At 48.7% G+C, this 15,409-nt stretch overlaps 1 protein-coding gene across 1 annotated transcript in view; it reads left to right on the forward strand.

Moving 5' to 3' along the window:
* Positions 1–898: 898 nt before the first annotated feature.
* LOC147641143 (endoribonuclease Dicer homolog 3a-like) overlaps positions 899–15,409 on the forward strand; it is a 74,508-nt gene continuing 59,997 nt past the window's right edge. The window contains 1 exon segment of the mRNA XM_086811714.1: positions 899–1,743. Coding sequence (XP_086667840.1) covers positions 1,262–1,743 — 482 coding nt within the window. The 5' untranslated portion in view covers positions 899–1,261.

The following is a 15,409-nucleotide window of genomic DNA, read 5'->3' on the forward strand; positions in this document are numbered from 1 at the left end:
TGCTTCTCTCTAGGGAGTTTGACAAATGAGAGAGAGAAAATGACAAGCATTATAGTGAATTGAGAATTTGCCTTTTAAGAGCATGTGATTGCAATCTTGTTGAGGGGGACAAATATAACATTTCAAGCAAAAGGTCACCATTATAATAAGATTGAATCAACCTTATAATGCTTGAGCATTTCCAAAGTTGTCCATGATACTTTGGTTAAAACACTCTATTGGTGTGGTGGAAAGTTTTTCATTTAGGACTTATGAATAAATAGGCTACTTTGTGCTATGTCACAAAATGGCTAACTTCTTAGATGGTAGGAATTTTAGTAAGACTCTAGTCTTGATATATGATTACCTACATGGTGTGAATCATGGGTGAGGATATTTCCTTTATGTAATAATTAGATGCTTATGCTTTTAAATCTTACTGGAGTAATTCATGATGCTTTGGGAGGGGTGGGGGGGATGGGTGGTATATATCAATGCTATCAAGTTTTATTAGGACAATGGGGGAGGGGAGGCATGCTAACAAGTTTTATTAGGACAATACATGGTGCTTGGCAAAAAATGATTCACATCTTAGTCAATTATTACATAAATACATAGGAGAGCTCAAAATACATGCATAAAAGTGCTCCAAAAATCGATAGCTACACTATTTTTTACTAGCTAAAATTAAACACACTGGGTTTATTTTGAAGGGATTGCCCATGCAAAAAACAAGTCGTGTTTAAGGATGTTGTCCTTATTTCATTAGTGAAAAGTTTTTTTGGGGCATGGTACTATTACTCACTCGTGTGGGCGCACGTGTGTGTGCGTGCGAGAGAGAGAGAGAGGAGAGAGAGAGAGAGATTGACATAGGTAGCCTCTAGGTGAAGAATGTGTGAATGTTGTGGGTGTGTAGTACGAATGTATGTATAGAGGAGCCTTGGTTTAAGGTGTTTGTGAGGTGAAGAATGTGGAGGGTAATAGTACAAACTTCAAAGAGAGAGCCTTATTAAACGGCTCTCTGCACAAGCCAAGAACAAGATAGAAGGCCAAGCTTCTTCAAAGAAGCTTTTCCATTTTTAGAAGTTGTCGTCGCCGCCCATTATGACGGAGCCTCCGTCCACGGCGCCATGCCTTCGACGGACCGCGCCTCCGTTGCGCAACCTGCCCTGACGAAAAATTCTGTCGTGTTTCAATCTCTCGGCAACGGCGCCTGGAAACGCCGACGAACAAACCTCGGATCTCAACAATTGTGACGGAGCAATCATCCTGCAACTTCCAAATGGACCCTCTGACGGAGCAATTTTCAGGAGACAGCCTAATGATCCCTTCGACGGAGCAACAGTTAGAAAAGAACCCAATGATCCCGACGCAGCAATCTTCCAGCAATCGCCTAACGTCTGACAACGTTCCCAAGCTTGCGACGGAGCAATCCTCTGACAACTCGCCAATGAGTCCGGTGGACCGCAAACTCCCTTCTGACAGCAATGCGAAGCAGCAGTCCGGCACAACAGAAGCAGCAAATAATGCCCATGATGAGGAAGACGACAACGACGATTGGCGGGAGCTTTCGAAGTGCGGTCCCGACGATCCCCTGATCGTTACGGAACCCAAGCGACGGAATAAGAAGCCCGAGCCGGAGGCACCCAGAAAACCCTGTTACCGGAAGATTGAAGAGCCCGTCGAAGAAACAGTCTCCAACGCCAAAAAAGAAGACGACAAAAAGGAGCCAAGATTGCGAAACATACTCACAGCAGCCCGAAGGTAGCACACTCTTCAGCATAGTTATTAGTTTAGCTTAATCACATCACTAATTATGAAACAAGATCTTACCCTTCGAGAGTAGATGGGAATAGGGCCAAGTGGGCATCCTCTCGCTCCGACACATGGCGAGAAATTGTTGGATGTGATCATCAGCGTCTTCTGTGGAGGACCCTTTGAAGGTGGGTAGTTTGACATTGACTCTGCCCAACATAGTGCCTCAAGTTGGCCCGCTGCTTGGTCCATGGGATTGTGAGATGCCGAAGAAGATGAGGTACTTGGTGATAGGGGAGGAAGAGGTAGAGGTGGAGGATGTCTTGGTGGAATGTAGCTAAATTTCCTCCTTTGGTAGAACTTCCGAGGGCTAGAGAACGAGCTTTTGATGGGGCTATCCTAAGGACCATGTGAAGAACATGCTTGCCGAGAGAAATGGCGAGGGTTGTCGACAGAAAACACAATAGCCAAAGTATTCACTCCACTTCTGTAGACTTTGATGTGATGAGAGAGGGTCCCACTGGGCGTGCCAAATTTTGATGTACCTGTAGCCGGCCTGAGTGGCCCACCTACTCAGGGTGGACTCTCTCTCACATGATGACAGTATGTCAGGCCAGGGAGTCTACTCGCCAGGACTACTCAAATCCCTACCAAGTGCTAGTGCGAACAAGCTTATGATGAGGAAAAGGTATGCAAGGTGCTCATGTGCAGGTGCTCAGTGAACATGAGTGAACATAGGTGCTCAGTGAACATAACAACACAAGTACTGAAATGACAATGAATCGCAACAACCATGAATAGTAGCAAGCGATGAGAATAGCCAAGCCAAGACAATCCACTATATAATCCCAAAGAGTACAAAGAAAGCCCACTGTCTGCACACACCAACATCTAGACCAGTGGCCGAAGGGAAACCAAGGGGTACATAGGGAGTGCACTGGACTAGACTACCTGTAAGGGAAAATAGTGCTGCTACAGAGGAAGACTAGAGGGCTAAGTGCTCCAGGGTGTGGTACAAAACTGATGATGAAGATGTGATATCTATCTGCTCTCCACCAGGAACGCATGTAGTAGCCCTTGGTAGAGGTCGCCAAAAATAGCTATGGTAGGTGAGTAGGCGACTCCAATAGTCCACCAAGTAGATAGTCTAAGCGCGTCGCCATCAATGGCCGACTATCGCCATCAATGTCCGGCTATATGCCAAGTCCAAGTCGGCATCTGGCTAACTGTCCCGTGGCTGGCTATTCACCAAGGTCCAAGTCACACCAAGTCACTTCCACTTTTGTCATGTCATCTGGAGGTGTTCCCGCGACAAGGGTTCCGGCTACACTCTCCACCATTGGTTAACAGGGAGATGTCATGTGCATCATAGATGCCATGGACAATCTCAGGGCTAGATCCAGAGGGGGCAAACAGATAAATAGTATGAACCAGATACAGTCAGAGTGTGGAGCACAAGATACAGAAGTGGACAGGTTGGACTTGGAGAAAGACCAGGGGGCAGTCGGCTGAGTACAGGAGCTGTCGGTTGTACCAGGAAGCAAGGTAGCTGAAGGCGCATGATGACAAGGCAAGATAACCAAGTCGGCTGAATTAAAAGTCATTTAATGTATTCAGAACTGGCCGACCAGCTGTCGGCCAGCTCCTACCTTGTCCAAGAATCCTATAAAAGGCACCAAGTGCTAATAGAATTAATCATTCAATCCCACTAGGGGTTTGGATCCTTAGAGGTCCCATAGGGGACAGATTTTAGGGTTAACCACCTTTTTATGAAGGCAGCCAAGGGCTGCAAGATATGTACCCTTTTTGTACCATAGTATATACTGAAATTCCAGCACTTCTCACTCTCTCTCTCTCTACTCTCTCTCTACCTGCGTTTTTGCATCAGATGGTGCGTTTTTGCATCAGAAGGTTTCCAAGAGTGTTTAGGGCTGAAAGAAGACTCCCAGAGCTTCTGCGTGTTACAGGAGACCACTGTGTAGCAATAACTAGAAGAAATGCTGCATCAATCCATTTCCCCTCACCGAGATCCCATGGGAGATGTTTAATGGGACATCCGCCATAAAGCCAATAAGCACCAAGTTGAATTTCATGCATCAATCCATTTCCCCTCACCGAGATCCCATGGGAGATGTTTAATGGGACATCCGCCATAAAGCCAATAAGCACCAAGTTGAATTTCATGCCTAGAGGATTAGGGTTTGTAGAAATGGATTAGCATCAACATCTTGACAATCTTTCTCTATGTGGCCCAGTTTTCCACAAAAGTTGCACTTCACTCTGGCTCTTGGTCCTCTGGTGAAGAATTCTTTCTCCTCATAATGTGATGAGTGTCCACATGCTTTGACTTTGAGTCCTTTCTCCTCTTCGATTTTTCAAGGTAGCCACCAATGGACTAAATGCTTCCAAGGTCATGGTCTTGAGAAGGATTGCTATGGCATCCTCCTCATCCACTGGAGTTGCCTACTTCAATGCCGGTGAAGGTCGGGTCAGGCAGATTTTTCAAGGTAGCCACCAATGGACTAAATGCTTCCAAGGTCATGGTCTTGAGAAGGATTGCTATGGCATCCTCCTCATCCACTGGAGATCTACTACATGCATAACACTTTTCATTTTGTTTTTAAGTGAGCTTGAAGTGACTCACTTTCTTTGATGTCCAATCCAAAAAACTGAATTTTCAAACTAATTTTAGAGCTCTTTTGTTGGCACCAAACAACTTCTCTACTCTCCTTTTGAGTTTTCTTCCAATACAATATGATGGATGAAGCTATCTCCTAGTCCTATTGCAATGACGGCTAGGACTCTCTCATCTCTTCCAAGTCAAAACCCAATCTAGGACACTTTTCCCTTCCACTCACAATCCTCCATAGTCCATCCTTCGTGAGTACAAATTTAAGCTTTACTTTCCATGTATGGAAACCATCAGTATGAGTGGATTTGTCATGATTTCCTTATGGGAATGGGAAGGTCTTAGCAATGGAGTGACCCAATGCCAGTGTCTAGTTCCTTACAAAGGTAGAGAGATGCATTTTATGTGATTAACTCTTCCCAATTTTAAAAACTGTAAACTCAAAAAATGCCCTATTTTGGGAGTGCAAATTGGAGTACCAAACCAAGGGACAAAATGAATTTGATGATGCACAAGGCTTTAGCAACACCCCAATGGCGGAGTCTCAGAACACTGTTAATAGAAAACTGTTAAACCCCTTAGTACTAATCTCACTGTTAATAGAGGTATTTTCTGTTAAATCTTAAGTAGTTGTTGTTTGTGCTCAACAAACCAATGTGTACATCCTCCATATCATATATGATGAACCCCTGAGTCAAAAGCTTGCAAGAGTTGATGAAAAACTGTGATTTTTACCCTTTCACAGCCGCTTGCTGGATGGTTTTGGAAGCTTCAAATTGCCCAATGCTTCCCTTCTTTGATGCCTAGTTGAAAATATTTCCAAAAGATACTGAAGAGGGGAGAGTCTGGTGGGATGAGAATCGGGACTTCTGTGGGTTTCACGGGCGGGTTCTACTCCTAGCTACTCTCGGCAGGACCGCCTCAACTCCCAGCAGGAGCAGTCATGGCACTAGGTCTGGCAGCACCTACTGCCACAGACCTTCAGCGATCATTGGATTCCCCCATCTCAGCCATTGTCGTAGATTTCTACTCCTAGCTACTCTCGGCAGGACCCCCCAACTCCCAGCAGGAGCAGGCATGGCACTAGGTCTGGCAGCACCTACTGCCAGTTTTCTCACAAGACCTTCAGCGATCATTGGATTCCCCCATCTCAGCCGACAAGCTTGCCAAGGCTCATCACGCTTTTCCGTGCCAAAAGTGCCCAGGCATCCAGTTTTTTTCTTTTAGTGGCATTGGGATCTCTTGAAAGTTGGCTTTCAATGAGGTTCATGCAGATAGGTACCCTCCTGGAGTGTTTGGCAGAGGGTCTTATTCACTTGATCCCCAAATAGGGAGGGGGAGACAGGCTTGAGGTGCGACAAGGGCAGCCCATCACGCTCCTTAGTATAAGCCTACAAAATCCTCGCTCAGGTGATCAACCCCTCCAGCTTCAGCCACACCTCATTCATTGCATCAAGACAAACTTCATGCGGGATAGGAGTTTCCTGGATAACATCTTCACGTTTTAGGAGGCAACTGCTTCGACTCAATTGCGGCAAGAGGATATGGTGGTTCTCCTTTTTGACTTTGGAAGGCCTAGGATCATGTTGACTGGACTTTTGTGGAGGGCGTTGTGCTTTGGATGGGTTTCTCAGCCTCTTGGATCCGGCGAGTCTCGGCCCCTCTACTCATGGGCCCAGAGCCAAGTCCTCATTTAGGGAGCCCGTAGGGGGCGTTTTTCCATCTCTTGCTTGGTGTGTCGGGGCTGTACCTTGGCGCTTTTCCTTTTCCTCTTCATCATAGAGGCCATAAGCAGCTTCTTGCACGCACACGAAGCTAGCACTAGCCTCTAGGGTCTTAGCTCCCCCAAGTGCACTTCGAGAGAGCTCTTGGCTCGTAGATGACAAAGCTTCTTACCTATCCGGCTCACATGGGAATTTTCTAGTGCTTTGTAGAGGCTATTGAGATCTTTTGCCTCGCTTCTGGTGCTTGTATCAAGTGGCACAAGTGTGCTGTTTCTGGGGGGAAACCACCTTTCCAGTGGATTATTCCCGGAGGCACTTTGGTGCATTACCTTGGATGTCAGGTGGACATCGACGTCACCCTCGAGTATTAGATACCCCCCCTAGCTACTTTATTGGAGCTCTGTTTGCCTTACTCTTGCTAGTTGGGTTGCAGTGGCCAACCAGGTTTTGTTGGCTACCATGTGGTACATTGCTTCCTTCTCCCACTCACCCAGTGTCTGGGTTCAAAGGCTTATCCATAACTTCTTGTGGCCTGATGGTGATGGACTCAGTGCGAGGGACAAAGTGGTGGCTTGGCGTGTGATTGTCTAACCGTTTCACAAATGGGGATTAGGCATCATTGACCCCGCTTCATAGAGCAGAGCCCTTGTGGGCAAGTTGATTGTCCGAGATCTCTTGCCAGGAGGAGAAAAGATTTTCTTCTTGCCCACATCCTGGCTCACATCCCTTTCCGCAGCAGCAGTCCTTGGCCCCTTGGCATCAGGTGGACATGTGTTCCTATCCGTAGGCTTAGTAGCTCTTGACGACCAACCTTTTTTGAGCTTGGGAGGCCCTTTGCTTGTCACTATTCCAAACTCCTTCCAAACCCCTCCTGGGTGCAACGAGGATTGCCTCTGGCAGCCTCTTATGTGGAACACACTCATTCAGCTCCCCTCGGGCCACCCTCTTGATGCCCAGCCCCACTTGTCTGGGGTCACATCAGTTTCTACCCTGCTCAGGCATGTGGATTCCTAGCTCCGTTTCTGCACCCTCCCTCCCCCAGTGCAGCAAGAGAGGCTTGCATGCTTCAGAGCGGGGACCCCTCTCAGCATTGACATCACTCCGCCATTCCCCATGGAGTGGCACCACCGTGGCACACTCTGTCTTCCAATTTATTTGGGTCGCTTCCTTCTCGCTACATGATGTTTCTTTGGTGATCTTTGGCATCTAGGAGGACACTCCCCCCTTGCCTTTTTGGTAAGAGACTATGGATGACTTCTTCTAGGAGCAGACCTCATAGAGGAGGATTACCCTTGACCCCCCCAAAACAGGTGAGGATTGTGGGCTTCCACGACCACCGGGGTGGCAAAATGACCCTTCCACGGTGAAGGTAGCCAGTGACCTGACCTAGCAACTTTGCCTTTGGGAGAGCCGCCCCTTGAACCGCCTCCAGTGAGATCTGGAGAGTTGCATTGATGAGACTTGACCTTCCATTCGGAGTCCCTTGGTATCCCCTTCTTCTAGTACTCAGTTAGCCTTGGCAGGTGCATTCTTTGCAGCCATTAGATGGTACACCACCAGGGTGGCACATTGACCCTTCCCCAGTGAAGGTAGCTGATGACCTGACCTAGCAACTTTGGCTTTGGGAGAGCTGCCCCTTGAACCGCCTCCAGTGAGATCGGGAGAGTGGCATTGATGAGACTTGGCCTTCCATCTGGAATCCCTTGGTATCCCTTCTTCCAGTACTCAGTTAGCCTTGGCCGGTGCATTCTCTTGCAGACATTAAATGGTACCCCGGCGGCTGCGTGCTCTTGCTCATCTATGTTCTTGTTCATTTGTGTTCTTGTTCATGTGTGTGTGTTCGTTGTGCTAGCGAGCTATGTGTGCATCCCTTAGCTCACGTCTCTCCTAGGTGACTCCTGAGGGCATACTGACTCCTGAGGGCATACTGTCCTAGAGGGGACCCTGTGTTCACTGTGGTGTACACTGTCTTAGGTGTGCCTGGGCAAAGAGGTGTGCTACAAGTTGAAGGAACTTAAAAAAATATAGGGTTCTCTAAACGCTTCATTTTTCTGCACCCTCTCCCTTTTTCCTCCATTATAGCCAAGCTCATATTATGAATGAAACTCAACAAGGATTTTTATATATATTTTGGCAATCAAAGAGACTTTATTTTTCCCCAGGAAAGATATATCATTAGAATGTATGCAGAGAGCAATGGAACCAGCTATGTACATCCCTCCAAGGAGGTAAAGTGAAGAAAACAAGAGGGGGGGCTCCCTCTCCGGCTGGCCGCTCACAAAGGGAGACTATATACATCCCTTAGTGCCATGTCAATGCGTCGCCCTCTCTAGTGAGAAAAGGGTGTGAATTCCAAGCGTGTGGCCGACACCGCTGCACCCACTTGGGTCGCCTGTGGGGCGCTCCTAGCGCTGGCACAAAGTGTGGATGATGTCTAGCCAAATACAACGAATCACCTCCACCCGGGGGGTGGAGATGCCATCACTAGCCTCTTTGCACCTCACTCGCTAGATATGCCAAGCGCTGATCCTGCTAATGATCTCCCATCTTTGACAAATTCAGACCCTGGAGTTCACCAGGTAACCATGATCATTGAGGCTGGGATGGCCAAGATCCGAAAGTGGGTGAGTTGAAGGGCAAGGCTGGTGCCATCCTCCTTGTAAAGTAGAGCTGGCCTAGGTGTAAATGCAATGAGCTGGACCGGTCCAAGGTAGCTGGCACTTTTGTCCGGTCCAAAAGTGAAGGACCAAGGTGGCCGCAAGAGTGGGCAGCCTGGGTGGCTACAGATCGCCCACCACTAATCAATGGCAGAAAAAAGCCGATGGAGAGGATGCCAAGACATTGGGTGATATTTATGAGTTCAAAATAGAGATAATTCGATCGACATGTTCAGTGATATATACAATGAAATGAAATAAAATCTTACATACTAAACTTCGAATGTAAGAGTAACCAAAAGTTAACTAGAGGTTTTAGGTGTGAGGAGGAGCCGTAGAGCCATTCTGCCCTGTAGACGGGGGTCCACTAGTAGCTGCACTCTGGCTCTGGCTGCGACCGGCAACAACAGGCCTTGAGGCCCTCAAAAGCAAACTGCAGAGTTTGTCGCACAGCCTGAAACTGAGCGGCCTGCTCCCTAAGAGAGGGAAACTGTGCAAGATCCTATCCACCATAGCAAGGTGTGACCTAGCAGACTGAAGCTCCACCTCCAGCTTGGCGGCATGATGCTGGGATGCGGTCAGAGAAGATCTAAGAGTAGCAACTTTTGCATGAAGTTGCATAATAGTAGTAGTAGCCTGTGCCATCTCCTCTTGAAGCCGGGTCATTCCTGAGAGCGTAGTTGCTGGATGGTGTGGTTGGCGGCGGTGTAGCTCTCCATGTAACCGGGACCATTCGTAGGATGAAATAATTTGAGGTACTTAGAGTAGATGCGTGCCTCGAGGGACACACTATCGAAGTTGCGTTCCAAACGTCGGGCGCGGGCGGCACGTGGAAGATCCAAGGTGTGCGGAATCCTGGTGAAGGGTAGCACATCCCAAAGAGATCAGGAGTAGCATCTGTGAAAGGAGATTCGCTGGGATCCCGAGATGTGGAGGAGGAGGCTCCAGAATCCGAAGAAGATGCCGATGGCAAGGATGGAGATGAAGATGGTGGGTGGCTGAGAGAGGTATTCACCCCGATGGGTGCAGGAGAAGCATCACTGATTTGTGGGCTCAACGGAGGGGTGTGCTCCAAGTCAAGAGGGAATAGAAGAGGAAAAGAGTCGTGTGTTGAAGTGATGGGTGCAGGACCAGTAGGTGGGGAGAGTGGTGAAGTAGTGAGACCGACAGAAGTCGGAAGTCAGTGTAGTGAGATTGGCAAGTGGATGAGCCCCTGAGGTGAAACCATTGGTGTGGTCACCTAAGATGCATAGATGGTGGATGAAGCTGTGGATGAACTGAAGGGGGCAAAGGTCACTGGGATACTTGTGGATGAAGGTGCATATCGGTGATGTTGCCGAGGACGATGGGGCTGGTCTATGCGGACACCCGCACGAACTCGCTGACGCCGAGCAGGTGGGGGTGGAAGGGACACATGATCAAGATGAGTGCTTAATACTTGGTGCAGAATATAAGTTAGGAAGCGGACACTAGGCCAAGCAAAGTTGGAGATGGATGGAAGCTGGTGTTGGGCATGGAATCTACGGCATTTATTGTGAATTGTCCCGTAGATGAAGTGACCAAAGGGGTATGGTTTGGTTGTGCATAAGGGGTAGAAGGCCTGTGTGGCAAAGGAAGAAGTAAGTGGGCGAGGGTGGGTGGGTAAATCGCGGAATACAAAGAAGTAATGGAAAAGGGCGAAGAGGAACAAGTGGCGAGGAGAAACTCTTATCACCTGTAATAAGAGAAAGAGTAGAGGTGCTCAATTCAGTGGTGGGAATGCTGGTGATGAGAATGTTGGACCGGCGCCGATGAACGGAAGGGTTAGGGGCGCCAACCATGTCGGAAATAGCTATGGCAGAGAGACGACATGTGAGGTTATTGGCAAGACCAAAGTGAGGGAATTTGTGGATGAAGGAGGCACACAAGGCGGGAACGGGAGGAGGAAGTTGGATGGTAGCCAAGCCTATCAGGCCGAGTGTGGTGAGCTTGGAGGGGGTGAAGAGGGAATGGAGAGGGGGGCTGGGAATGGGTTAGGCTCATGGAAGTTAATATGAAAAGTGTATTGATTAGAGTTGCGGTAGGGGGCGATTTGAAAAGAGGTGATGAGAATATTGGAAGGAGGTGGGGTAGCGTGTGGCAAGTGGTTCGGTGGTTCAGGTTCCTCATCCGATGGCACGTAAGGTTGGGTCGTTCATGTCAGACCTAGGTGAGGGGGTGGAGTAGGGTGAGCCGTCATCAGGAGTGGTGGTTGAAGAAGAGGATAAATCAATGTTATCCACTGGAACGTCGTCATCCGTGGCAATGGCAATGAAGTTCTTTGCCCTCTGCTGAGTGGAGCGGAAGAGATAGACATGTTCCGGTTCTGGGTGAGGCTGAAGTGGACGGACATGGGTTGGCCAGTCCGAAGTTGAGATGAGGGTGGTGAAGTGCAGATTTCCGGCCAGAGCTGCAAGGTGTCCACATTTGAAACTGGTGGAGATGTCGAACCAAGAGGGAGTGTTGACGTGGTAAAAGTGAGACCGGCAGGTGAGCCTGCGCCCACAAGAGATGTGCCAGAGTGGGAGCTTGTACCTATTGGTCCTCCAAATATGAAGGTTTGATTGGGAGCAAAACTGGGACTGGCAGGTGGCCCATAGAAGGGGGTTGGACCAACAAATAATCGCGGACCGGCAGGGGTACCGAAGATGTAGCTCAGGCTGGAAAAAATCATGTGTGTGGATTGAAGCTCGGTCTTGCAAATGGAAGTGTACCAACTTGTGGACCGGCAGGAGTTCCAAATTGACCGCCGGCAGGAGTTGGTGTGCCAAATTGCCCGGTAGGAGTTGGTGTGCCGAATTGCCCAGCAAGAGTTTCAAATTGACCGGCAAGAGTTGGTGTGCCAAATTGCCTGGCAGGAGTTGGTGTGCCAAATTGCCTGGTAGGAGTTGGTGTGCCAAATTGCCCGGCAGGAGTTCCAAATTGACCGGCAGGAGGTGGTCCAAATTGCCCGGCAGGAGTTCCAAATTGAGAGGACCAAAGTTTGGATCTCCAGCAGGGACACCCACATGAGGAGTTTGGTTGTATGTATGGGTGGTGGACACCAGTGGAGGAGAATAGAGACGGGAGGTCCCTTGGGATTGACAAGGGTGGGGAAGTGGAGGAGCTGTGTGGGGTAGAATTTGCTGAGGTTGAGGTTGATGGAGAGAAAAGATAATGTGGTAAAGCGGTGTGCTAAAATGGTCAGGGGAAGGATAGGAAGCTGCCAAAGTTAAGGCTAAAAGGTGGTGGAAGGAGGTGTGCAAAAAGGAGGGTGGGTGATGTTCCACGAGGCTTGAAGGTGGGGTGGTGGGCTAAAGTTGAGAGGAGACGAGGGTGAGCAGGTGAGACAGTGGACCATAGTCACAGGGGACGGAGGGGACGGACCCTTGGAACGGGGGGACGCCGTCCCGGGAACACTGTGGGATGGACATAGTGGGATGAGGTCAATCACACCCCATCCCCTCATGGAGGTGGTGCACAGCCATGGACATGCAAGCTTTGCCTGTATAGGCGAGTGGGTGGTCCCGACAAAGTAATTTTTAAGTGCCGTTCCTACCCCTGTCCCCGTCCCCCGTCCCGTCCCCGTCCCCCGTTACCGTCCCCCGTCCCTTGTGACTATGCAGTGGACCCAAAAAAAAAGTGGAGTAGGTGTGACCGTGTGCCAAAAGAAGCAAGTGTAGGAGGGTGTGGCAGTGTGTCAAAAAAAGAAAAAGAAAAAAAAAAGCATGTGGAAGAGGGTTTGCAAAAGTAAAATTCGTGAGAGGAAGGTGGCAAGGGTGAGATGAGGCGGTGTGCCAAAGCGCAAGGAGCTAGAAAGAGAGAGAGAGAAGTATTAACGTCGGTAGAATGCAACACGAGGGCATATACGACCAACGGTGGGACTTGAACTTGGGTGGAGGCAAAAACAGGTGTACATGAGTCGGTGTGCTCGGTGGGCAGAAGCACAATTGGCGCTAGATGAATGCTGGTTGGTAAAATCAAGAAAGCACTGATGTGCAAAAAGCAGCGGGTGACGTGGTAAGAAGTTTGGTAGGATGCCAAAAATATAGGAGTACCGGTGCGCCAAAAAAAAATACGTGTGCCGGTGCGCCAAAAAGCATAGTAGGATGGGGCGCAAAAGGGCACTAGATAAGCTGACGCAATTGTGATAAGCCTGACGACAAACAGCAAGGTGCCTAGCGGGTTGGCAAAAAGCGTATGGCGCTAATGAAGGCACTAAGACAGGTGGACCGTAAATGGTGTAGGTGCCACATCAGCAGGGCGCCAATCCCAGAGGTTAAAACCTGGCGACCATGTGTGTGGACAGCGCGGACACCTTGCTTCAGATTTGAAGCCGGCCCTGGCAGCGTCCGCAGACACCTTGCTTCAGATTTGAAGTCGGCCTGGGCAGCATGCACAGATACCTTGGCAACGGGCGAGGGTAGGTGGGCGTATGGGTAGGGAGGGGAGGCGAGGGTAGGCAGTTGGGACTCGGGTGTGCAGCAGGGAGGGCACAAAGCATGGACTAGTAGGCAGCAAAACTACCAAAGAGCACGAAAGCAGAGTGAATAGAAAGCATGAAACAAAGTGAATTGGCAGGACAATCGGGATTTGGGGGAAAGTGATGGGAAAAACACGCGCTCTTAACTCCACAGCGACACCCAATTGAAGGTGATCTTATGCATCTGGCGCAGGATATCTGTCAAGATTGAAATAAATAAAACATAACCAAGGAAAGCATGGACTAGTAGGCAGCAAAACTACCAAAGAGCACGAAAGCAGAGTGAATAGAGAGCATGAAAGTAAGTGAATTGGCAGGACAATCGGGATTTGGGTGGAAGTGATGGAAAAAACACCTTCCACAGCGACCCCCAATTGAAGGTGATGGAGAGCCTTATGCATCAGGCGCGGGATGTGCCATGGTGGCAGCCAGTGAGATTGTGCCAAAAATAGTTCATGCTAGGTGATGTACACATCTGTCAAGATTGAAATAAATAAAACATAACCAAGGAAAAGAAATCGTGAACGTGTGGTACAGAACGAAAAAAACAAAGCTTGACCAGCATGGCTTTTTTGTTTTTTGTTTTGTTTTGTTTTGTTTTTTTTTTGGTGTATGTGTGTTGGGAGAAGTGAACACCAAGATTAGGATAAAAAAGAGAGCGGTAGGGTAGGACTTGCCCAAAGAAATTATCATAGGACTTGCCCGAAAAAATTGTCATAGGTTTAAGTTGGTGTTGGAGAGTCAAACTGGTGGTACTGTTTGATCCAGGATCCAACTAATGGGCGAGGTTGACCATCCATGGTTGTGAGTTGAATAGCTCCGTGATCCAAGATTTCCTGAACGATGAACGGGCCTTCCCATGCAGATACTAGTTTTTTTGTCCTTTTAAGGTACCGCGCTTGGTACACCAGTACTAGATCACCTGTTTCAAAGCAGGGCCAGTGCAAGTGACGGTCATGCCATGCTTTTCTTCTATTTTATTGCACCTGCAGTGCTTGAGAGACTCTTGCCCTTGTCTCCTCCAAAATTGAGAGATGGATGATGTTGGCAATGTGCATGGCCATGGGTTGAGTGAGTCGAGCGGAACCTGTCAAAAGTGCGCAGTGGAACGCGTGAGACATAGGCACATAGAGAGAGAAAACAAATCTGCATAATGATGAAGCAGCAATGATACAAACAGCCCTGTGCAAGGGGTGGTCCCCGTAAGTGAGGGCATGATGAGCTACTCCCCCGAGGGAGGACCCGGGCTTGGAAGACCGTGTCAAGGTTGAAAGAGTGCACAGAGCGGAAGCAGAGTGGCACTAGAATGTGCTGAGCAGAGAGTGCAAGAGAGAGAGATATGGAGAGAACTATGCTGAATATACTGAAGCAAAACAGTCAAGCAAGAGACACAGATAGTCTCATAAGTGAGGGAGCAAAATATGTACAAGACTGAATGAGAAAAGAGAGGCCAGCACCCACTATTTATAGTGAGGGAATGCTGGCTGACTGGATCTGATAAACAGGCCGACTGGAGCTAATGGACATGGTCGACTGGTAAATGCCAGAAAGGCTGGGAAAAATCCCAAAAAAATAGTAAAAAAGGGGTGGCCAGCCCACAAGCAAGGGCCATGCAAAAGGGACCAAATGGGCACCATAAAAAAGCAGAATTTGGGGATGAATGTGCTAACACCCCCTCTCAGCACCAGATGCTGAACAAACTCCGAGAATTTGAAGATGCGGAGTCAAGGAAGCCTGAGAAACCGGCTTGGTGAACAAATCTGCAGCATTCTCCACGGAAGGACAATACTCCAAACGCAAATCTCCAGCAAGAACCTGTTCACGAACATAGTGATAGTGAATCTCAATGTGTTTCGTACGAGCATGAAACACAGGGTTCTTGGCGATGGCGATGCAACTCTGATTTTCACACCAAAGAAGAGTAGATCTGGTAGGAGGACAGCCGAGCTCCTCCAATAATCTCCGCAACCATATCGCCTCACATGCAGCATAACAAACTGCACGGTACTCCGCCTCGGTAGAGGAAAGCGCCACAATAGGCTGCTTTTTACTACTCCAAGAAATGGCTCCAGACCCAAGTGAAAAAACACAACCAGTGGTTGAACGCCGTGTATCTGGATCTCTAGCCCAGTCTGAGGATCTCTAGCCCAGTCTGAGTCAGACCATCCAACAAGAGTGCGTCCTT

The sequence above is a fragment of the Cibotium barometz genome, chromosome 2, assembly GCF_041138505.1.
Source record: "Cibotium barometz isolate CiBa-2024 chromosome 2, ASM4113850v1, whole genome shotgun sequence".
Classification (NCBI taxonomy): Eukaryota; Viridiplantae; Streptophyta; class Polypodiopsida; order Cyatheales; family Cibotiaceae; genus Cibotium; species Cibotium barometz.